This window comes from Nelumbo nucifera, chromosome 6 (genome assembly GCF_055504915.1).
Source record: "Nelumbo nucifera cultivar China Antique chromosome 6, China Antique-T2T, whole genome shotgun sequence".
Classification (NCBI taxonomy): Eukaryota; Viridiplantae; Streptophyta; class Magnoliopsida; order Proteales; family Nelumbonaceae; genus Nelumbo; species Nelumbo nucifera.
Genome location: NC_142654.1, coordinates 22,135,434 through 22,158,997, shown reverse-complemented (window position 1 = coordinate 22,158,997; position 23,564 = coordinate 22,135,434). Strand labels below are relative to the sequence as shown.

The following is a 23,564-nucleotide window of genomic DNA, read 5'->3' as shown; positions in this document are numbered from 1 at the left end:
GTTGAATCTTGACATCAGAAGTGAGAGGACGATAGACATTCAACTCATTACGTATGTTCCTCATGTTGGCATGGTACTCCTCAAGACTCTGATTGCCCTGTTGTAGATTAAAGTACTCTTGATAAAGCTGATAAACTCTGGTTGTATTGTCCTGCCCCGAATACAATTTCTTCGCATGGTCCCACACATCTTTGGCAGTATCAAGGAACATGAAGTTCACACTAATCCTGGGTTCCATACTGTTCCACAACCATGTGATGATCTGAGCGTCCTCTTGCTCCCAGTCTTCATACTCGTGGGAGTCAGAGGAGGGTTTCTCCTCTCTGATGTGTTTTACCTTCTTCTTTGCCTTCAGAAAGACTTCAATGGATTTAACCCAAGGCACATAATTCTCTCCATTTAACTTAATGGAGGTCATCTGAACATTCAGGTAGTCTGTAGGCACCATCACACTAGGTTTATAATCATTATTCTCTCCCATTATGTTATCACCAATTCTGCACACTTGCTGAATTCTATTATCACTGAGATCTGCACACTACACACCACTAGGTCACACCTGTCACACTGATTGCAGCACTAATTGTTGCTGGAATGTGTGCTCTTTACACCACAAACCCTAAATCACACCCGTCACACTGATTTCAGCACTTGTTGCTGAAAAGTGTGCTCACACCACAAACCCTACTCCTACAACTACCTGAAATCTCACCACTATATGATCATATCTCTTCAAAATGCACAAAGAAACCAGCATAAACCCTAGCACTTACTGGCCGAAACCCTTGCAAATGGTCTGAAACACACCTCCTATTTAATCCATAACAGATATCATGCACTGAAATCTCTTACCTTATCGCTGAAGTAACACCCATGCGAGCAGGAGAGCAGTCCACACACAACAGCCGCTTCACACACAACAGCCACACACAGTTCGGCCCTCTATTCTTCCTCTACTAGGAGAGGGCGATCTCAGAAATCACAGCAACCGACCACATACGACCTCACTGGAGGCATAGAGACCCCCAAGGGAAGAGGGCGATCACTCCTTTTCAGCCCTTTCCCTTATCTCCAATCGAACACAGAAAAAAAGAGGAAAACCCTAGATAGGGAGCGCAGAAAATGAACCCTAGGCAAGCAGAAATCTAGGCAGATTTAACCTAGCTCTGATACCATGTTAAAATTCAGGTCTGCCTTAGAGTTCAGCCTGACTGAGTTCACTTATGTAGAAGAAGAAAAAGTGATAAAGAAAGAGAGACAGAGAGAAAGAGAGGAGAGAATTCTGGTTCGAACTGAAAGAGTCAACTTGACTTCTCCCAGTCGGCCAGTAAGTATTTATATTATTATTAAAACATAACTGAAAAGACCTATGTGCCCTTAAGTTAAGAGCACATGTTTCAACACAACATTACAGATCAGCAACATCGATCAAGGTACAAAGACAGAAATACCCCTGCGTTAACAGTTATGTTTTTTAATTTTTTGCCCAACTAAGGGCCTCTCTGTAAATTATCAAAGTTTAACTTAATAAAATTAGATTAAGGGTGTAAGAGAAGAGATTATGTTCGAAACTCTTACTCTAAACCCTAGTTGCCGCCACCTTCTTCTTCATCTTCTCTCTTCTAGAATTCTGATTTCTGCTATTTTCTCTTACCTTTTTGCATCTTTCTAAACAGTCCTTTCGTCTCAAAAGGCTGTTTATTCTTGATATCAGAGCAGGCTCGTTTTTCTTTCTTTTTCACCTTTTTTTCCCATACACAGTGTGTATGGAGAACTGAATCGCATAAACAGTTAAAGACTCTTTTTCAGCCTAGTTATTAGTGGTTTCTGGAGAGAAGGGGACAGACTTTATCGCTCCATTGACAGATTCAGGGGTGCTGCCCAAAACCCTAATTTTCTAGAGAAATCAGATTGCGGGACCCACAGGGAGTTTGACCTGGGCGCTCAGTGATTGAAGGCTTCCTTCTTCTTCCTCTTGAAGATCGAATCAAGTGGATTGGTGTTCTGTGGAGTCTACAAGGAGCAGCTGATATTTTTTTGTTTCTCCTGGTGTCCGGTTGTGACACAGATTTCTGGTACGGCTGCATAGAGGTTGGCTCACAACACAGGTTTTATCCAGCCTTCATTTGGTGTTTTTTGAAGTTACTTGAAACCTTTTTAGAGGTGTTTAAGATGATGAACCCATCAGTCATCTAGAGGGTGTGACCTCCTCTTCCAACCCTTCAGAGAACTCAACCTCTTCTGCATTTGCTCATTCAGGTATACGGGCTTTTGCCAATCATGCAACCATTTCAGGTAATCGTAGGATCCCTTGGATTATTGATTCTGGTGCTTCTGATCATATGACCAGCCTTTCCACTTTGTTTGTTTCATATGATTTACTTCCTAGACGTGACAAAATCACCCTAGCCAATGGCTCTCTTGCCCCTATCTCCGGCAAGGGAACCATCAAGGCTACAGACTCCTTGGTTCTTCCTTCTGCTCTTCTTGTACCTAGACTAAATACAAATTTGTTATCTGTAAGTAGTCTTACTAAGTCATTAAACTGTTGTGTAACCTTCTTCCCTTCCTACTGTGTTTTTCAGGATCTGGAGTCTCAGAAGGTGATTGGGAGTGGCCGTGAGGCGAATGGAATATACCTGCTAGATACTCCTGGACAGTGCCATGAACAACCTGGAAAAGCTGTTTTTGGGTCTAAATCTACAGAGTCTATCAGTCGAGTCATGTTATGTCATTTTCGTTTGGGTCATCTTTCTTTTTCTACATTGAGTCATTTATTCCCTGAACTGTTTAAGGGAATTAGTTTGTCCAGTCTTCATTGTGAGTCTTGTGAACTGTCAAAACATTATAGAAACAGTTATCCTTTGAGTAATAAAAGATCTTCTTCTCCTTTTAATATTGTGCACTCTGATGTGTGGGGACCTTATCATTTACCCTCTATGGGTGGATACAAATATTTTATCTTGTTCATTGATGACTTTTCCCGGTTCACTTGGATATTTTTGATGAAGTCCCATGATGAAGTTCCCAGACTTGTGAGGCAGTTCCATGAATTTGTCCTAACCCAGATTGATACCAGGATTAAAATTTTTAGATTCGACAATGCAAAAGAACATTTTGAGAAAAACTTAGCCTGCTATCTCACTGATTTAGGGGTTATTCATCAAAGCTTCTGTGTTAGGACCCCAAAATAGAATGGAGTTGCTGAAAGGAAAAATAGACATATCGTTGAAGTTGCAAGAAGTATCTTATTTGCCTCACATGTCCCTACAAAGTTTTTGGGTGATGCTGTTCTCACTGCCACCTACCTTATAAACCGTATGCCATCTAGGGTTTTGGGGTTTAAGTCTCCCTTCAGTCTCCTTCATCCGGACAAGGACCTTTTTCCTATTCCTCTTCGTGTCTTTGGCTGCACCTGTTATGTACATATTCCAAGTGTCCAAAGGCATAAATTTGAACCAAAAGCCCACAAGTGTATTTTCCTTGGTTATTCCCCCACACGGAAGGGTTACTGTTGTTTTGATGCAAAGACTGGCACTCGGTATGTCTCAATGGATGTCACATTTGATGAGCTTTCTCCCTTTTTTGGTTCCTCTCTGGAGAGACATTGTCCAAAGGGGGAGGATTTGTCACAGGTGTTTGCTCTTCCTCTTCCTGTCCCAGTTAAGTCTTTTGATGAGTCTATTCCTCCTTCAAATGAATCAAGGGAGGATCAATCACTTCACTCTCATTCCAGTGTTCCTATTCCTCCCCCTTTACCTCCTCGCCCTCTGTTTAATCCCATGATGTATCAAAGGCAAAGAACCAGAAATGAGCAGGTTGTTTCCCCTACAACACATGAGCCTCATGCACTTCCAGTCACAGATGAGACAACAGGTACTGCTACAGCTCCTTTAGAACCATCCTTCCCAGATCTTGATGTCCCCATTGCTATTAGGAAAGGAAAAAGGAAGTGTACTGCACATTGCATTTCCAAACACCTTTCTTATAGTTTGATGTCTCCTTCATATTTTGCCTACCTTTCTTCTGTTGCCTCTAACCCAATTCCCAGGTATGTGTCAGAAGCACTTAATATTCCAGAATGGAGGGATGCTATGAGAACAGAAATTGATGCCCTACACAAGAATGACACTTGGGAAGTGGTTGATTTACCTAAAGGGAAGGATCCAGTAGGCTGCAAGTGGGTCTTTACTATAAAATATCATGCTGATGGCACCATTGAAACGTACAAGGCTAGGCTGGTTGCAAAAGGCTATACACAGACATATGAGATTGATTATCTGGAGACATTTGCTTCTATTGCCAAGATGACTACTGTGAGAGTTCTACTATCTTTGGCTGCACACTCAGACTGGCCACTTTATCAACTAGATGTAAAGAATGCTTTTCTGAATGGAGAATTACATGAGGAGGTTTATATGTCCCTTCCTCCAGGGATATATGAAAAGGATATGAAAGGAAAGGTCTGCAAGCTGAAGAGATCTCTTTATGGACTCAAACAGTCCCCTAGAGCTTGGTTTGAAAGGTTTAGGGCTGCCCTTGTTAGCTTTGGCTATGTACAGACACAATCTGATCATACACTCTTTGTGAAGAGGAGAGGTGTCTTGGCAGTTTACCTGATTGTATATGTTGATGATATTGTTGTGACTGGTAATGATGTCTCTGGAATTAATGATCTCAAATCTTTCCTTCATACAGAGCTTGAGATCAAAGATCTTGGGGAATTGAGATACATTCTTGGCATAGAAGTTGCCAGATCCAAGGATGGGATTCTTATCACTCAGAGGAAGTATGTTCTTGATTTGCTCTTTGAAACAGGGAAGATGGGGGCTAGACCAGTTGCTACTCCTATTGATATGAGCCATAAACTTTCTGTTTCAGATGGAATATTGTTAGAGGACAAGGGAGTCTTCCAGAGATTACTTGGGAAACTTCTTTATCTATGCACGACTCGGCCAGACATTGCATATGCTGTCAGCTGCATCAGCCAGTTCATGCATGCCCCCAGGGATACTCATATGGCTGCAGCAGAGCGGATTCTGTGTTATTTGAAGGGCTCCCCTGGAAAGGGAATTCTTTTTGCCAAGCATGGCCATATGAAACTTGAAGCCTACACAGATGTTGACTGAGCTGGAAACATTGATGACAGAAGATCTACCTCTGGGTACTGTAGCTTGGTGGCTGGTAACATTGTCTCTTGGAGGAGCAAGAAACAATCTGTTGTTGCTCGATCCTCAGCCGAAGCTGTATATCAAGCCATGACACATGGGGTTCCTAAACTATTGTGGCTAAAATCATTAATGGAAGAACTGGGTATTGAACATGATAAGCCAATGATGTTATATTGTGATAATCAGGCAGCTATCAACATTGCTCACAACCTAGTGCAACATGACAGAACCAAGCATATTGAAGTTGACAGACACTTCATTCGAGAAAGAGTAGCTTCTGGTGAAGTGTGTCTACTTTTCATCACCTCTGAAGGACAGTTAGCAGATTTCCTCACCAAAGGCATTTCCAAGGCTAAACTTCAGCATGATACTGGCAAGCTTGGCATGATTGACATCTATGCTCAGCTTGAGGGGGAGTGTAGAGAAGATGGGCCGAATGGCCCATAGACTATTTACCTCTTTTATCTTTTATGTTCTTTGCTGTAATGGGCCTTAATCTGGGCCTACTCTTTCTTATGTTATGTTTTTTATTTTCTGCCCAACTAAGGGCCTCTCTGTAAATTATCAAAGTTTAACTTAATAAAATTAGATTAAGGGTGTAAGAGAAGAGATTATGTTCGAAACTCTCTTACTCTGAACCCTAGTTGCCGCCACCTTCTTCTTCATCTTCTCTCTTCTAGAATTCTGATTTCTGCTATTTTCTCTTACCTTTTTGCATCTTTCTAAACAGTCCTTTCGTCTCAAAAGGCTGTTTTTCTTCTCGCTCAAAGCCTCAGTGAGAGTTTTGCAAAAACTTGAGAAGATAATCAGGGATTTTCTGTGGGATCTTAGGAGCAATAATAATAAATATCTCCTAGTTTGGGAGGAGGTATGCAAATCAAAAGAGGCAGATGAACTCGCAAAAGGGAGGATACAAGAAAGGAATAAGATTTTGTTGGGTAAATGACTAGAGGTTTCCAAAAGAAAGGGAGGCTTTGTGGGATTTGGTAATTAATAGTATTTATGAGTTGTACCCAAATGGTTGGGACTTGGGAGGATACTTGGTGGGGAAAGGGTGAAGTTTTGGGAGGATGCTTGGTAATTAATAGTATTTACGAGTTGCAACATATTAGATATGATGCTATTTCAGGACAAAGGGTGAAGTTTTGGGAGGATACTTGGTAGGGAAATTTTTCATTCTGCCAAGTGCCAATCCTTCCCTAGAGTCTACAATTTATTCAATTTCAAAAGTAAACCAATTGTTGAAATGATAACCTTAGAGGGGAATGGGTTTGTTTGGATTTAGGTTGGGAAGACCTTTGAAAGATAATGAAACATAAGAGCTGATCCCTTTGATTAATCTACTTAAATATTTCAATTTATCACCTTCGGGTAATGATGAGAGGGTGTAGGCTCCTACTGTTGAGGACACCTTCACTTGTGCTTCGTTTTTTTGTTTTTAAATCTTTATTGCCACTATCCAAGGAACACTTTTTTTCCAGATAAAGAGTTATATATGGCCAAATTCCCCTAAAGATTTTTGTTGGGAAGCTGCCAATAAAATCATAAACACCACCTTTGGTAGTCTTCAAAGAAAAAGGAAAAGCTGGTTTCTTTCACCTCATGTGTGTGTCCTATGCATGAGAAGGGGGGAAATACCAACCACCTATTATTGTATGCCTTTAGGATGTGGCAATACGTTTTCTCTTTGGCTGGGAGAGTTTAGGAGGCACCAACTGAAGTTGTAGACTTGTTTAAGACAGATTTGATGAGATGCTCTACCTAGAGGCAAAAGATCTTGTGTGGCAATGTGTGCAGGGGGCAATTACTGTTAAAAAAAGCGTGTGTGTGTGGGGGGGGGGGGCAGTTCTATGGTGGCTTTGGAGTGAAAGAAGTGCTAGGATGTTTGAGAAGAGGTACAAGCTAGTGTAGGAAGTAATTGAACTCACCATGATAAGGACTGAGCATTGGGATTTGGTAAGTGAAGAGTTTAAAGGTGTCACTCTAAATGCTATGCTAAGGAGTGGCAAACTGTTGATGGCTTTCATACTAGAAAACAGAGAGTAGAGTGGACTCCTCCAGAAGCAGGGTTGGTTATGCTCAACTTTGGTTAGTGCTGCCTTGGAAATCCAGGGCTGTCTAGTGTGGGGGGTGTTGTAAAGGATCATAGTAGCAACATAATTCTTAGTTTGTCAGACCCAGTTGGGCAGTGCAATTCTCTAAGGGCTGAAATGTTGACCCTAATCCAAGGCATAAAACTGATGCTGCCACAGGGGTTGAGGAATGTGGTAGTGGAAGGAGATTGTCAAACTGTTATCTTTTGGATAAGGACACAGACCCCATGGGAGTTTAGATTGATTGTGGGACTAGCTCATTCCCCAGGGGACACCTTGAATGCATCATTCAAGGTGAAGATAATTCTTTGTTTGTCATAATGCTTATATCTAGCAGTGAAGATAATCAGGAAAAAGTACACTAAACCAAAAAAAAAATGATTAGATTTTATTCCCAGAGCCAAAAAGAACCTAAGGGAAATTCTCTTCCCAAAGGTAATTCTTTGACCCCCTGATGCAGTTTTCTTCCCAAGAGAAAAACACTTTTGAGATTATCTATCTCATTAAGGGATCTCCACACCAAAAACAAACCCTAAAATTCAAAAGTAATCATGACTAGGGAACAACCAATGGTAACTCAAAGAATGTTCCCCCAAAAATATACAATACCACATATTTATAAAAGGACCTAATTTCTTTTCTTAAAAGAAACCCAAAAGTAGTATTGGTTTACAATTACGAAGATGCCAAAAAATTTGCTTGAGATTTGGGATTCAGACAATAAAACCCAACGGGTTCTGTGATCAATGTTTTGGTTTATTACTTTTCCTTTCAGTTGCTTTGTATTATTCTCTTTCTCAATATTTATTTAATCCTTGTTATTGATTGAAAAAAAAAACGTAGAAAAGGATAACCAGGAAGTGATGGATTAGAAGATTCACACCATTTAAACTCATTAGAGTCATAATGCCTTAGCTGACTTTAATCTTCACAACACACCTAAACATAAAACCCTTCCTAACTTGAGCTCATCTCTAATGCCTTTTTTTTTTTTTTGAAAAAGGTAAAGCCATATTATAGACAATAAACTGATTCTTTCCCTAATATGAGCCCTGAGAGATTCTTACTATCACACATGTTCGGAAGACAAAGCATGCTAAAGTTGTAATTTTAATGAACGTTTATGAAAAAGTACTTCCAAAACTTATAGAATCATCACTAAATTATTTAGAAATTGTAAGTGACCATTAAAATTATTAACCCGAAAAACATATATTCCAGTTATAGACCTGTCCTGATATTGGTATTTGACCATGATTTGCTCAATACATTTCTAGAATGCATGGATCTTTTGGAGCAATAGCTAATTAAGTTTTATGAAGTACAAAATCAAGGTGTTTGGTTATGTTTTGGCATGTAAAATTAAATCAAGAGGTACAGTTATGAACTCAATAGTCAATACTAGGTTTAATTCTAGCTCAGGTTGAGATTCCTTTAATTGGCATGGTGAATTGATTTTAGTCTGTTTGCCATCTGGGATCATCTTTCTGTAAAGTCAGAGGTTTCAAACAAGGGTCTCACATTAACACAGTATTCAAAATTAACATTAGCCTGATGCTTGAATTTTTTTTTTCTTGGTATCTTCTGAAGGGCTACACAACGGGGTGTAGTCCATCCCCCAACCCAGGTGCAGTCAGGATTCAATCCCAAGTCTCTGCTACGACCAGCAGGAAACCTTACCAACCAGCTGGTTGGCACCTTGTATGCTCGAAATATTGTCATCATTCAATGTTTTGCATCTATGGATTGTGCTTTAACTTTTCTCATTTGCAGGGCTGTGTTAGCTTGGCTTTCAATCCTTGCACACCGAAACAAAGACAAGAAAGTTGGAGAGAAACTAGTTTATGTTTCTGATGTTGTTAAGGAGCATTGGGCAACTTATGGAAGGAACTTCTTTTCTAGATACGACTATGAGGTGAAGATCACTATCAAGTTTTTCTGACATACACTAAAAAATTCTCATTATGATTCCTAGAAAATTTGCCCAAGAATAAGTTTACTGTTGTTGTCTTGCTTCTACCCATTTTCTGGAAAGAAAAGCAAAACTTTGATAACTATGGATCTGGTCCTAATTTTTTCTTAGGAATGTGAATCTGAAGGAGCCAATAAGATGATAGGGTATCTTAGAGATTTGGTATCTAAGAGCAAGGCAGGTGAAAAATATGGTAAGCTTGCACCCAAAATTCATGAAGATCCTTCTGGGATTTCTTAATTATTTTTAAAATGTTAAAGAGTTTACCTTGTTATAGGGAATTATGTCCTTCGATTTGCGGATGACTTCAATTATACAGATCCTGTAAGTCTAACTAGCATTTCATAGTCCTTGCTTTTGGTCATTTATACTAATCTATAAGGAGAGGAATTGTTTAGACTGTCTACATACTACAATTAAGGTTTAGTATTGGCATTCACATTTTCCTTTTTCAGGTGGATGGGAGTATAGCAACCAAGCAAGGTATTCGGTTTGTATTTACAGATGGATCAAGAATCATATTTCGTTTATCAGTACGTACCAGTTTTCCCTTTGATTTTCTTTTGATTGTTCCACCCAAGTTCTGTCTGGGGCAAAAAGTTAATAAGTTTTTCCTTTACAGGGAACTGGTTCTGCAGGTGCAACTATTCGAATTTATGTTGAACAGTTTGAGCCAGACGTGTCAAAGCATGATATGGATGCACAAATGGCACTAAAACCATTGATAGGTGCGTTCTTTGTCTTCTCCATGATCTGATGTGTAATCTTGCATTGATGTTTTGGTTCTGTTTTCAGATCTGGCATTATCAATTTCAAAGTTGAAGGAGTTCACTGGAAGGGAGAAGCCTACAGTCATCACATAATGCATTGCCTGCCACTGGCATTCACATAATTGGTGGTATTAATGTTCATGTTGGTATATTCTCTTATTCAATTTTGATTACCAGGGTGGGTAATCTTGCTCTGCCCACAAAAAAGCCATTTGGTGGATAAAGAGGTGGAAGAAAAAGGGGGAAAATAAAACCAAAGAAGTGAAATGATTGTCTGTTGTAAATAAGGTTTTTGTTTTTCTTGGTCTGAATCTGAAGAAAATCTGCTGATAAGAACCAATTGAACATTTGAACCATCTTTTCCTTAATCTGTTCCAAGCTTTATGGTGGGCAAGTATTGTAACGCAAGTGGAAACTTCAAAAAGATGTGTAAGTTGTTGCCCGATGGTGGTTCCCCTCCATGATTACATATTTCATAAGGAACTCTGGGAATTTTAATGCCAACCGTTTCATTAAGATAGTCTATAACTGCAGTATATGGTATTTGTGCACTGTGGCTACACTACATATTATAAGAAATTTTACTTAATAAGATGCATTATCAATTTTCCTTTGGATCCATCATCTTGAGTCCATACGTGCTACACCTTTGACGCAATAGCTCCAACTCCCAAGATAAGAAGGGATTGCTAAGATAGTTTGGGATTTAATGGAATTTCATATTTTGCCAAAAATTAATTTGATGATACAAAGAACAAAACGAGATATGTTTAAGCAGTTTCTTGTTCTTTAGGGTAAGTTACTTGTACCTCTCATGGGGTTTCAGAGACACAGAAGTAAGACAGAACAAGTATTTTACCGAAGACTATTAGCTTTGCATTATATACATTGAAACCGACAGAAGTACACTTTTCTTATAAATGCAAAATTCAGATTTATCCTCTCAATTTTTTATAAGGTGTTAAAAATGGTAGATGAATTTAAAAAATATTTCAAATGTCATCTAAGCACTTAAATTTTTTCAATTACTAAAACTGATACTAGTAGAGAGAATAATTTAACTCAATCTAAAAGGTGTAAGTTAATAGATAAACCCAAGGGGAGGATTTAAGTAAAGGGTGGTGTTTATACTGATGATTAAACCCTAGCGGCCTAGCCTCTCCTATCCTCTCATTCTGTTTCTCCCATTTTCTAGTGAAAATATCTTTTGACTTTTATATTCTTTGTTCACACAAATCGTGTGCTAACCATAGATTGCCGGTCTACCTGCATCATTTTGGCATGGAACCGGTACTGCAAAACAAGTTCAGAATTGAGAAACTGATTGGAATTGTTTGAACTGTAGTTACCTGGTTTGATGGTTCATCACATGGTCTGACTACAGGTTTTGTAAAACAGGCTATTTAAATGAATCTGGTTTTCTAGAGGTGGATTGATTTATGATTTAATTTATTATTATTATTATAACACAGACAATACTAGGGCTGTAAACAGATCGGTTTTGGATTGGAGTCAGCAAAATCCAAATCTGATTTAATTATTGAAAACTTGCATCTGAATACAATCCAGAATTCGATCAGGTCTGAAGACCATGGATTCAGATCAGATTCAGATTTAATTTGACTCCGCTTAATTTTTTAAATACAAAAAAAGAAATTAATTACTTTTCAACTTTTATATATAATTAATTAATGTAAATACAACATGTTGAATTTATAATATATATAAATTCATATAACATAATATATAAAAATATATTTTTATAAATTTAAATAAAATTATATAATTTTTTATATTAAAATCAACAAATATCATAGTATAATTGGATTCGGATTTTAATCAAATTCAATTTGATTACATTAACACATTATCCAAATCCAGGATAATCAGATCAATGTCGAACTGGCCGCAGAGTTTCAAGTATCATTGACATGCCTAAAGGACACTACTTTGATGGTATAGCAGTAGTTTAGTTTTCAATTTTTATTTTATTTTATTTTTTTGAAGGACCCCTAAATTGATTCCAAGTGGAGGGATGGCCACCTTAAATTTTAATAACCATTGTCAAAAGTAGGGTAAGTCAAGACAGGGAAAGATGGTAGCCTGTCTTGCTCCAAAACCAACATGAAAAAAGAACACAAGCTCACTCTCGCAACCCAAACCACTTACAAGGATCCAAAAACAAAAAGCCAAAGCCAAACCAAACCAACGAAATGATTAACCCAAACGAAGAGTCAGAAACCTCAATACTTGTTTCTTGATTTCCTGAACAGTATAAGTTTGTAAGCTTCATTAGTTCCTTAATTAATTTAGAAGATCTTTTACCTATCTCTTTTTCCCTTACTACCAAATTAATATGCATTAACCTTTGCGGATTACATTTATGAATTTTCTTTTAATCTTTATTTTATTTTTTGAACCAATATACACACTACACACTAGATCTTCTAATATGCTATAAAAAAAATAATTGTGGTCGAAGCAAGGATTAAAATATCTATATGATACGGCATATCGTATCGGTCAGAACCGATACAAGATACACTATGACTGGTACGATACACGTCCAGTCGTGCGTATCAACAAGATACTATGTGACTATCGTCTTGAGCCATTACGCCATCATGCAACATGTGATATCAAGTAAAATAAAATAAATGTTATTAACTTTATTATTAACAAGCAACCTAAATAAATAATATATGTTTATGTTCAAAAAGAAAAACTTAAAATAAAAAATAACATTAAAAATCAGTATTTTATATACATTAATGAAGTAAACAATCTATCAAATTTACATTTATATCAAAAATTGTATTTTAATATCAATAAATTTTTACAAGTAAAAATATTAATAATAGAATAATTATTTTAGTACTCAATATTCATAAATTTGTACATTATATGTATCTTCAAATTTTAATATATTTTTTACAATTTTTTCATTGATATTTTAATTTAGAATAAAAAGTAACATATTTATTATTTATAAAAATAAACATTTTTTTTTACAAAATATTCAAGAATATAATGTTAAATTGAATTTATCAAATCCACTAATTTAAACTTATATAAAAAAATGATTTGTTATTTCAGAAAATTTATAGAAATAAAAATGTTAATGGAATCGTTACTTTAGTAATTAAAAATTATCAATTTCATATGATATGTATCTTAAAAATTTTAATAATTTTGATATATTTTCAGTTAAGATTAAAGTAAAAATATGATAATAATATATGTAGAAATTTATGAATTTCATATGATAATAATTTTGATATTATCAAACATTTTAAATTTTAAAATTTAATTGACTTTTTTGTCAATGTTAAAATGTAAAAAATAGAAAATAATTGCTATAGTAATTAAAATATAATAATTGCATATGTTTTGTGTCTTGGATTTGCAGAATTTAACATAATAATGATTTTGTGCATGTTTTATTTTGTAAAAACTATATAATATGAGTCTTGGACTCTTGATTGATAGATTATCAACAAAATTGTATGATATTTATTTACCTTGTTGTATTAGTAATATATTTCTTTATTATTAAAATATACATTTCTATGTATTTATACTTTATTTGTGGCTATTTTGACTTTTAAAGTTAGAGTAATTGATGCACTTATGAAATTTGTATTATTTTCCTAGCATATCAATGTGTTTTTATATCTTTCATCTGTATCCATGCGTATCCGTATCCATTTTTATGTATTTATATTTTAATGTTTTATTAATTATTAAAGGTTATTAATTATAAAGTTTTAATAAAAAAAATTCCCAAATCAAATAAAGCAGTGAGCTTATCTTCATGAATTGCCATATTTCTGTCTCATGGAGGAATGATGCGGTCTCCACTCTATGCATGCAGGGAACCTTCTGATTGGTCATCTGTGCGTTATTTGTCTTGCACATGTAATAATGGCCTTTCAGTGTTTTAATTTTTTTAATATTAATCTTTTTTGAAAGAAGGCTTTATTTATTCTAACCATGTGATATACTAAGTCGTCAAATATAAGCGTCTGTTTGGTTCACAGTTCTAATCGGAATTGGATTCAGAACGATCTATTCCCTTCTCCTATTTGGTTCAGTGGAATCGAAATCGAAATCAAAATTAGAATTGACTGGAATGGATTCTCATTCTCAAGCAACGGGGAGGGAATGACTATTTCCTCATATGGGGGAATGCCATTCCAGGAATGAGATTCCGATTCCACCCAACCTAACAGTTGGACCATTCCAATTCCGGACCCCTATTCCCACAAACCAAATGGACCCTAAGTGTCCACTCATGATGACTCATTGAATACTTTGAAATTGAAAAAAAACCAAAATTTTCTACCATCTCTATCTATCTAAAGGCCAACAGTTCTCTCATCTCAATGTTACATGAGTACATGACCTCGCATTCCTCTCATTTCTCACACATGCAATAATTTATTTTTAATTAAATTATTAAGAATACAAAAAGTCACAATAAAATACTTTCTATTAAAATCCATCATTACTCTAATAAGATCATTTTTAAATCTCTCTCTCTAGCCAGCTATGGGTTCCCGTTCCCCACTAAATGAAATATTTGAAGCCCAACAGCATATCCCTCACTGGGTACTGGCATCAGTTTTGGAGTCCATTCTCAACCGAGCAACATCAAAACATAGCGTGTGCTTAGTCTGTGATGACACATGGAGTCATCAATAAAATGCTGTTTTGTTTAAGACTTATGTATTCACATTTCATTGAGATCAGATCATTTGCACCCCACAAACGCCCTATATATACATCTCAGTCTGCATTAGAAACATCTCCCGAAGTTGTTAGAAACGTTATTGGGATATGCTATGGGGCGTTTGTGGGGTGCCCTTGGTGGGGCACAGATGTGAATTCCATTTCATTGGGGTCTCATGCAACCAGAGATCTTCTCTCTCATTTTAGATCCAAGTAGTATAGTAGTATGTACCTTCCAAACTCTGCTGCTCTTGCTTGTAGTAAGAAGATGAGGTGTACTCTGATGTCTTTACTCATCTACCAATCTCTACTCATTTAATTTTTTCTTCCCTTGAGATTTGAAACAGAAACAATCTGAGGCCACTTCTTCCATTCAACCAATCAATCTTCTCCTAATGCCCAACATCCAGAACCCAAATCACTTTGGATTATCCTTGCCCCCCATTATCTCATAAAAGGCCAACTCCCACCAGACCCACCAAAAACCCCAAAACGCCAAATGAAATTTGATTAAATCAGTACGGTTTGCAGAAAACAGATCCATCTATTCTTGGGGAGCCAACCACAAAACTCACTTCTTCTGTCTGACACACTTCACTTTCCAAATTTAAAAATTGATGAGACCCAAGCTTGTTGCTGAGTCTATCAATATCATTGGATAAATTGCTCTGGGAACTTACTTGTATGCTCCACTTTTTCAGTGCATGATATATACGCAGGTTGGAGCTTTGTGGGTTAATGGCAGCCACAATATTGCTCAATTGCTTCCTAATCTGAATTGCACAATAACGTGGGAAAAAGATGTGATGTCTCAAGGAACTTGGGTCCTTCTCAATCTTCCACTCCCCTTACTACTGTGTGTGTAGTTGCTTGCTTAATAATGCAATATCATTCATTCAATTCAGATTCAACCATTTCCAACTCTCTGACTTAAACCAAATATCGACCATTCATTCAGGTTCACTAATTCTTTTAAACTAAGAAGATCCATTAATGGACAAAAGTAGAGCATGTCCCATAAAACTCTAGTTAAATTAATGAACATAGGAACTTCTTTTTCTGGTTAAGAGTTACTAAACGTTTAAATTGAACCCTGATTGCTCACTACCTATCATGTACCAACTCTTGAAAGAAAGCATGAAAAAGGCAAATCTGAACCAAGGTGTTTTTGGTGATAGCTGCTACACAGGATTCAGATGATGCTGTAGTTGAAATTAATACATACTCCATCGATGGTCGAACCTTGTCCTTTCTGACTTTGTGCTTTAAAGAGAAGAGTTGGTAGACCTTGTTACACCCAGACCCAGGTGGAGAGCATTACTCATCTAATAATTGAACAGTCTGGATCAATGACGTCGTGCTTATTTCATTGATACCAGACATCTGCGTCGTGAAACTCGTGTTCAGGATCACATTATCTCTTGCAGTTGCATGCCCACTGGCCTGAAAAATGAAGAGTTGAAGACAAATGAATGAGATGGGCTGGGTGGATTTTCAGCTGGATGATGAGTGGATAACTGTTGAGCTTCAAGTCTAACACATAAATGACCCTACCTCAGCCAAATATGGATCACCTCCTGAATCTTGATGAGCCCAAGTTGTCGATCATGGGTGAAGCGAGTTCAGCAATATCAAGGTTCAAAAAATCGAATCATATCGGCCGATATGTATCGTATTGGGAGCACCCTGATATGCCCCTACAGAGGATGAATCATGGTTTTGACCGGTTCAGGAGGTGAAGGAACCTTAAACCGGCCCCCCTGACTTGGATTTGAAAAGAAAAAGTTAAAAAAAATAAAAAAACAGTACCGCTGCTGCCCGATACACCCCTACCAGTGTATCGAACGTATCGATATTTAGAACCTTGAGCAATATTATGTTAGGTTTTGGACCTAACAATTACCAAGTTGGGCCCATTATTCCATACACCCAAAACATGCTAAGCACAGTTTATAGTGACACCTAACAAGTGCTTAGATTGGAAGGTTATATCAAAGAAGAAAAGAAAAAGAAATTGTATAAATGATAGATCCCATGTAGGAGATAGACAAGCAGTTTAGAAATGCTCAGTTCTAATTGATCAATTTCTGAATAATAGAGTTCTTGTTTTCTTCCACAATCCACATAAGCCCGATTAAGGGAGACTTTGGATCAATCTCCACCTTTACCCTTTACCCTCGGTTGGGGGAGTTCAATTTTGCTACGAGAACAGGACTAAAATTAACCAAGAATCATGGCCTTAGATGTATTGTTGTGATTCCATTAAAACGTTTAATTTAATCTGTGACAATAATCAATACATGAAAGGCTTTGATTTCATTATTTTAGAGTATCAGTGATGAGGTGATGTTTGGCATCGATGATGATTTTCCAAAAATTGGTGCCATGTAGGATCCACATCATAATTTGAAGAATCAGTGGTTTTCTTTTTCTTGTTTGATTGGTCAATTATGTCGATTTCTAGGAAATCAGCCAAAAAATTGATTATTAAAATTAGTCATTTTCAAAAATCACATTTTCTGGTGATTTTCTGATTTTTAACTAATCCTGATTTTTTGAGGTTGATATGACATCCAACATGGCATTGAATAATAACTCTAACACAAAAATAATTGGCCCTTGAAAATCAGTACCAAACAGACTCAAAACCGATTTTTCAAAAATCAGCTTAATGATATCAGACAAGAATTTTTAATAATTTTTCAAAAATAATCACTGATTCCAGAAAATTTCTGAATAAATCAACAAAGAGAAATCATCATTGATGCCAAACATCAATTACTCTTTCCATCAATTCAAAATCTAATGGCAGGCAGCAAGCGTCAAAATAAAAATTAAAAAAATAATAATAATAGAAAGAGAAGTCAGCCTGCCATTAGATTTTTATTTGTGTAATTTAATAAGAGTGGAATTTTGAATTCTTCTACTCATTTTTTGTTTTTTGTTCTTAATGTTCCATTTGGATAGATATAGAAACCTTATATCTCCCACTCTTTTTTTCATGGCGTTCTCCACAAAATTAGTAAACCACTCTTATTTACGTACCTTATCAATTGTCCTATTTTTCCTCAAGGCCTATGTCTATCCCATCTAATTAAAAAGTTGCTGGGTCCCATTTGCCTCTCTCCTATAAGTTTTCCCTCTAAAAGCACTTTCTTCTGTCCTATTACTTTCTGTGACATCTAATATCTTTTTCTAGAGCTGTGTTTGGTTGCAGTGCAATTTTATTTGCACCAGTATAATTGTATGAGAGTGCAAATGAAAAGAATGCAACTTCTTGTTTAATTTTGTTTCAGGTTTTGCTTTATTCTGCTTCAGGTCTTAATTTATTTAATTTATAATGGATAAAAATTGAAACAAAAATAAATCAGAATTTATATCCAAATCATTTATACTACCATAATTTTACACCAGTGCAAATAAATTTACCTTACAACCAAACACAGCCTAATTAAAAAAAAAAAGAAAAAACGTATTAAAAAGCAAAAATATACAGAATAGAAAGGAATAGAAATAGAAAGACATAGAAAACATTTACTATATATTATTTTTAAAGACATTAAATAAAGAATTTGCTTCCTCCAAAAGCATTTTCCTAAGGAAAACCCTACCACAGCCTATCTATCAATGAAAACAAAAAGGAAAAATATATAGAACTATTAATTCTAGATTATAATATCAATGGTAATGGCAAGAATTCCAGCAATAATTTAATTACTGTCACCATTGATTCAAAATAAGGACATGCAATAGGTATCAACGTAGACCAAAAAGAGTGGGCAAAATGCAAATGTGGTTGGTTGTCTGCCAAATGACAATGACGGGTGCATCGCCATGAGTCACTACTAGGATGATTATCTCAGGGGTATTAAACTATTGAGATTTGAGAAATGACGATGGGTGGATTATCTCTCCATGAGGATAAGGATCATAATTATGCACTTTCTTTCTTTCTATATATATTATAACTTAGAAGATACTCTTTTGCTTGTCATTGTGTATGATAATAACAACTTAAATTTTCATTTTTGAAATGTTAATTAGGCCCTATTTGGTTTGCTGGAATCGGAATTGAAATGGACCATTCTGATTCCAACTGTTTGGTTGGGGCGAAATTAGAATCTTATTTTTAGAAGTGTAAAGTGGGCCGTCATGGCACGGCCTGCGGGCAGCCTGTGCAAAGTGCAGGTTATGTTGTGCTGGTCTACGGGCCGTGCTGCCCTCCCCAATGAAAATTTTGGGGGTTGACCTAGCATGGCTCACGGCCCAGGCCTGTGCGGGCCCGTGCCGTGCCATGCTGTACCACGGGTCGGGCTGGCCCATAGGCCAAGCCTTGGGCCAGGTCAGGTCGTGCATCGGGCCAAAGCTATTTATTTAAAAAATTGACAAAAAACATAAAATTTTAATTTTATATGAATTCTATGTAAACAATTGCTTATATATGCAATAATTAAATAAATTAGTATAATAAAATTAAAAAAAAATATTTATTTTATTAATATATTATATATAAATAATATATATGGGCCATGTTGGGCCCAGGCCCGCTCGATCGTGTTGTGCCATGCCATGCCAGCCTGTGGACCTAAAACCCCAGGCCCAACACGACCCACATGATCGTGTCGGGCCTAGCACGGCCTGCGGACCGTTGTACCAAGCCAGTCCAAGTTCGTGCTAGGTCGTGCCACCCTACCTATTTCCATTCTTGCTAGAATGAGATTCCCCCATTTGAAGGAATGGCTATACCCTATTTTTCCCTTGGAAATTAAATCTAATCTCTACTTATTCCAATTCCCATTCCCATTCCCATTCCTATTCCTATTGGAACTAAACAGACTATAAGAATAGACCATTCGGATTCCAATTCCAAAAGATTTCAATGTTGATTCCGATTATAAGTCAAACGGACCCTTAGTTTTTAATTAGAATTATTTTATATATTGCCTATCAATTTTATGCCTTTAAACATAAAATATATTAATCAATGGTTAGGAACAAGCAAGAACCGGAACCGATAGGACAAAATCACATAATCAAATATAACCAGTTTGGTTTAATCAGGTAAAAGGAGTATGGTCATTTGTAGTTGTGCAAGTGTTTATAAGTTTAGATAGAACATAGAAGATAAGATTTCAACCCATCAGATCCAATTTGACCAACCCGATTTCATGATCCTGTTGGGTTAGGGATTAGGCCCAACGTTGAAGATTTAACACAAACTCTGGCCAAGGTTGACCTCAACCAACTGGGCCCGAGTTAAAGCCCTGTTGTCATGGTGCGGGCTACACTTCATTTGCCTTAATTTGGGTTCTTTTGAGTCAGCAGATCATGGTATTGAGGTAATTAAATATTTAATTTTTTATGGGTTGATGATGAAACCAGACCACCTCGGCAGCTATACCCGTATTCCTCAAAATCAAATAATGCTAATCTTGATTCATTCAGCACTAGCCGCCACTCAAATGATCAGTTTCTCGTCTATAAGACAAGACTTGCTTTTGCTACGTTGAAGAGTTCCTTCGTCTAATCCACACCGTCCGTCAATTAGAATTAACATCACCAAGTCAACAACAGCCTTAGCCATGATCATTTAATTTACTAATTGAGCAATGATCATGGCTGAGTGAGCCTTGTGTTCTAAATTACTATAACAATGGGTAATCATAGGTTTAAGGTATAATCAGGTCAGACCCGATTATCTTGATTAATTATAATTGGTTTGATTATAAGTCTATCTTATAGAACCGATTATCCACCCTGAACGAACAGACGACTCATGATGAACAGCTCCAAATCACTCATTGGCTTACATAAGGATAAAAAAAAAAATCACAATGTTTTGGGGTTTTGGTCTAGTTCAGAAGGTAAATTGGCCTTAAACGGACTGATGTCTCTGAAGTCTGAAACAGTTTCAAAGAAAAAAAATAAAAATAAAAACCAATGAAAGATATAACGATATTTTGAACCTTAGCTTACAAACCAAGAATATTTCTTGTTAATTTGAGCTTTCAAACCAATGAATGATAACAACACCTTATGGCTTAGAAATATAATTTAATTTTGTACATGGTAGGTAATTAAGGGTCTTCAGGCCTGAAATTTGCTGATTTACAGAGGGGAAGAGGACCCCAAACCATGTGGCCACGTGGAATTTTAAGTTGCTCTCTTCAAAATCTTCCTAGGCCAAGCCAATGTGTATGATTTCTCCCCCCTCTTGTCTTATAAAAAGAAATGTCCCATGTGGAATTTTCAATTTTGAGGTATTCCCTTCTTAGGAATTGGGCCATTTTCTTACCCCTTAAGCCCCTTCGAGACCAACCCAGATTTTCTATTCGCTTTTTCTACTCACATTCTACCTGTCGTGAATTATAATCACACATCTCACAATTCAAATGGTGATGCGTGACTGTAATTCATCAAGGATAAAGTGTGCGAAGAGAGTAAGTAGTAGGCAGGAAAATCTGGTTTGGTTGGAGACACTCACTCCATTCCAATGCATCCTAAGATTGCTACAAAAACAGGTCGATAGTTTCTCTATTATAGGGGCCGCTTGCGAATCAAGTATATAATAAAATATTAATCTTATATATTTTTCTTTATAATATAAATGATTAATATCAATAAATAAATTTACAATCGATTTGAATTCTAGTAGAAAACTCAAAGCTTGATCGATCTCAAGTAGCCCAATACTCCACTCAACTTGGTTTCTTCTCTACAAATTAAATAAATAAAGAGAGATACAGGTTTGCCTTAAAAGACTTTTAGGTAAAACAGAGGTTCTTTTTGGGTAATCAAATGGAGGTTCTTATTAAGCGATAAATGTAAGGAGTGAAACAAATAAAAAAGGAAAGCAGAAACTTTGTCCCTATTGCTCAGTTTGGAAGGAATACAAATACAAATATTTAGGGTGCAAAACCTTGTATTTTGTATGTATTTATATTATATATATTTGTATTCCTACCCTTTCCACTGAGCCTATGCCCCAAATGAGGAAGAAGCTCTAACACCCAGTCACTTGGAAATCACAATTTTCAGCTGGATGCTGAATTCTTAGGCTCTGTTTGGTTTGTAGGGAAATGTAGGAAAACTCTTACAAACCTTGTACAGGTTCCCCTATGTTTTCTTTCCTTTCCTTACCTTTTCCTTCAAACCAAACATAGCCTAGGGTGTTTGCACAATTTTTGCTTTCAAGAGATTCAGACAGGAAGAAATTCAACATCATACTGAGATTAGTGTTCAGGGCTATTGAAATTTTGACAAATTCTCAACCTACACCGAATCAATTGGTTAACCTGTTGATCAAAGTTAAAACCGAATCAATTAGTTAACTGGTTGATCAGTTCAATTAACTGTCATTTTTTATAGGTCAGTCAAAACCAACTCGACCATTTTGGTTAACTGGATTTTTCAGTTTGGCTTCCTTGATTTGTTTTTTCTTTTTTCTGTTTTTTGGTTTTTGATGAGCATCCCTAACTATCAAATAATGAAACTAAGAAGTATTGCAAAAAGCTTAGCTCAAGTGAAAGCCCTAGAGTTCCAAGTTGCTATCAAAATTCTATACGTACTCTAACATATACTAGGATAAAATTCCCAAAGTTATCATTTACCTGAAAATAGAAGGATTCCAAATTTATCATGAATCCTTGTATTTTGTATATATGTATTTGCACCGTTACTCTTTCCAAACTGAGCCTTAATCGCAACTCTCTTTCTAATTATTTCCTATTTTGTTGGTTTTCTATTTCATGAATTTACTTTTCTTAACCTTGTCCAAACTTACTCAACTTACCACTTGTACAACCAATTAAGAATTTTTCTTCTTTTTTAAGAGATCATTATAGAATACGAGAAAAAGGGATGCCTCACACCCCCCTTCTGAAACTAAACACCCACACTAAGAACCTATTTCCCTATTTTGCAATCAATTCTATCATCTGAAACTATTTTTCTGGGTAGTTTTGTAAAAGAATATTAAACTTTTGATAGTCTTATAAAAGCACAATTTAAAAAACCATGAATCCATTTTCACAATAATTAATGATGCGTTTAGAAACGATATAAATATGTAGAGTATAAAATGGTTCATATAAATTGTAAAGTTGGGTTAGTTTGGCATTAACAAATTTATCTTCTTACAAAACAGGCTTTTAGCTGTAATGGATGCAAACATGAATTCCAATAAAGCATATGTTTTTTTTTTATCAAAAGCCAACTTTAATACAAATTTACTTTATTTTTATTGATGTACTTTTACATCTTATTATCAATGTAAATATGCATTGGTCTGTCATTTGTCAATGCAAAAATATAATGTTTTCAAACACAGGCAAAAGTGAACCAGAGTGCAAATTTACCCTAAACTGAGATTTACACTCCATTTGCATTGTTTCCAAACCGAGATTTAAGCAAAACATAACAGTTTATATTGATCAGCTCAAAATGTTTTAAAACATTCAAATAATGTTGTCTGTATTTGGCAACATTACATTTATGCATTGGCAAATGACAAACCAATGCATATTTTCATTGATAATAAGATGTAAAAGTACATCAATAAAAAAGAAGTAAATTTGCATTCAAGTGGGCTTCTGATAAATATAAATATATATATTGCATCCATTACAGATAAAAGTTTGTTTGGTAAGAGGTAAATTTGTTGGTGCAAAACTAATTCAACTTTGCAATTTATATGGACCGTTTTACACTCTACATATTTGCACTCACACTTTTTTGCATCGTTTCCAAACGCAGCCTAAAAAAGATATCTTTAACATAAATGTGTATTGATCAACCCAAAACACACAATACCACTGTACCAAACACC

General features: G+C 36.0%; 1 protein-coding gene across 1 annotated transcript in view; it reads left to right on the top strand.

Moving 5' to 3' along the window:
• The window catches only part of LOC104608353 (phosphoglucomutase, chloroplastic), a 56,736-nt gene extending 46,214 nt beyond the window's left edge, over positions 1-10,522 (top strand). The window contains exons 17-22 of the mRNA XM_010274313.3: positions 9,038-9,179; positions 9,348-9,429; positions 9,514-9,560; positions 9,692-9,769; positions 9,859-9,964; positions 10,032-10,522. Of these exons, the coding sequence (XP_010272615.1) occupies positions 9,038-9,179; positions 9,348-9,429; positions 9,514-9,560; positions 9,692-9,769; positions 9,859-9,964; positions 10,032-10,099 (523 nt within the window). The 3' untranslated portion in view covers positions 10,100-10,522. The remainder of the gene's footprint in view (positions 1-9,037; positions 9,180-9,347; positions 9,430-9,513; positions 9,561-9,691; positions 9,770-9,858; positions 9,965-10,031) is intronic.
• The last annotated feature ends 13,042 nt before the right edge of the window (positions 10,523-23,564 follow it).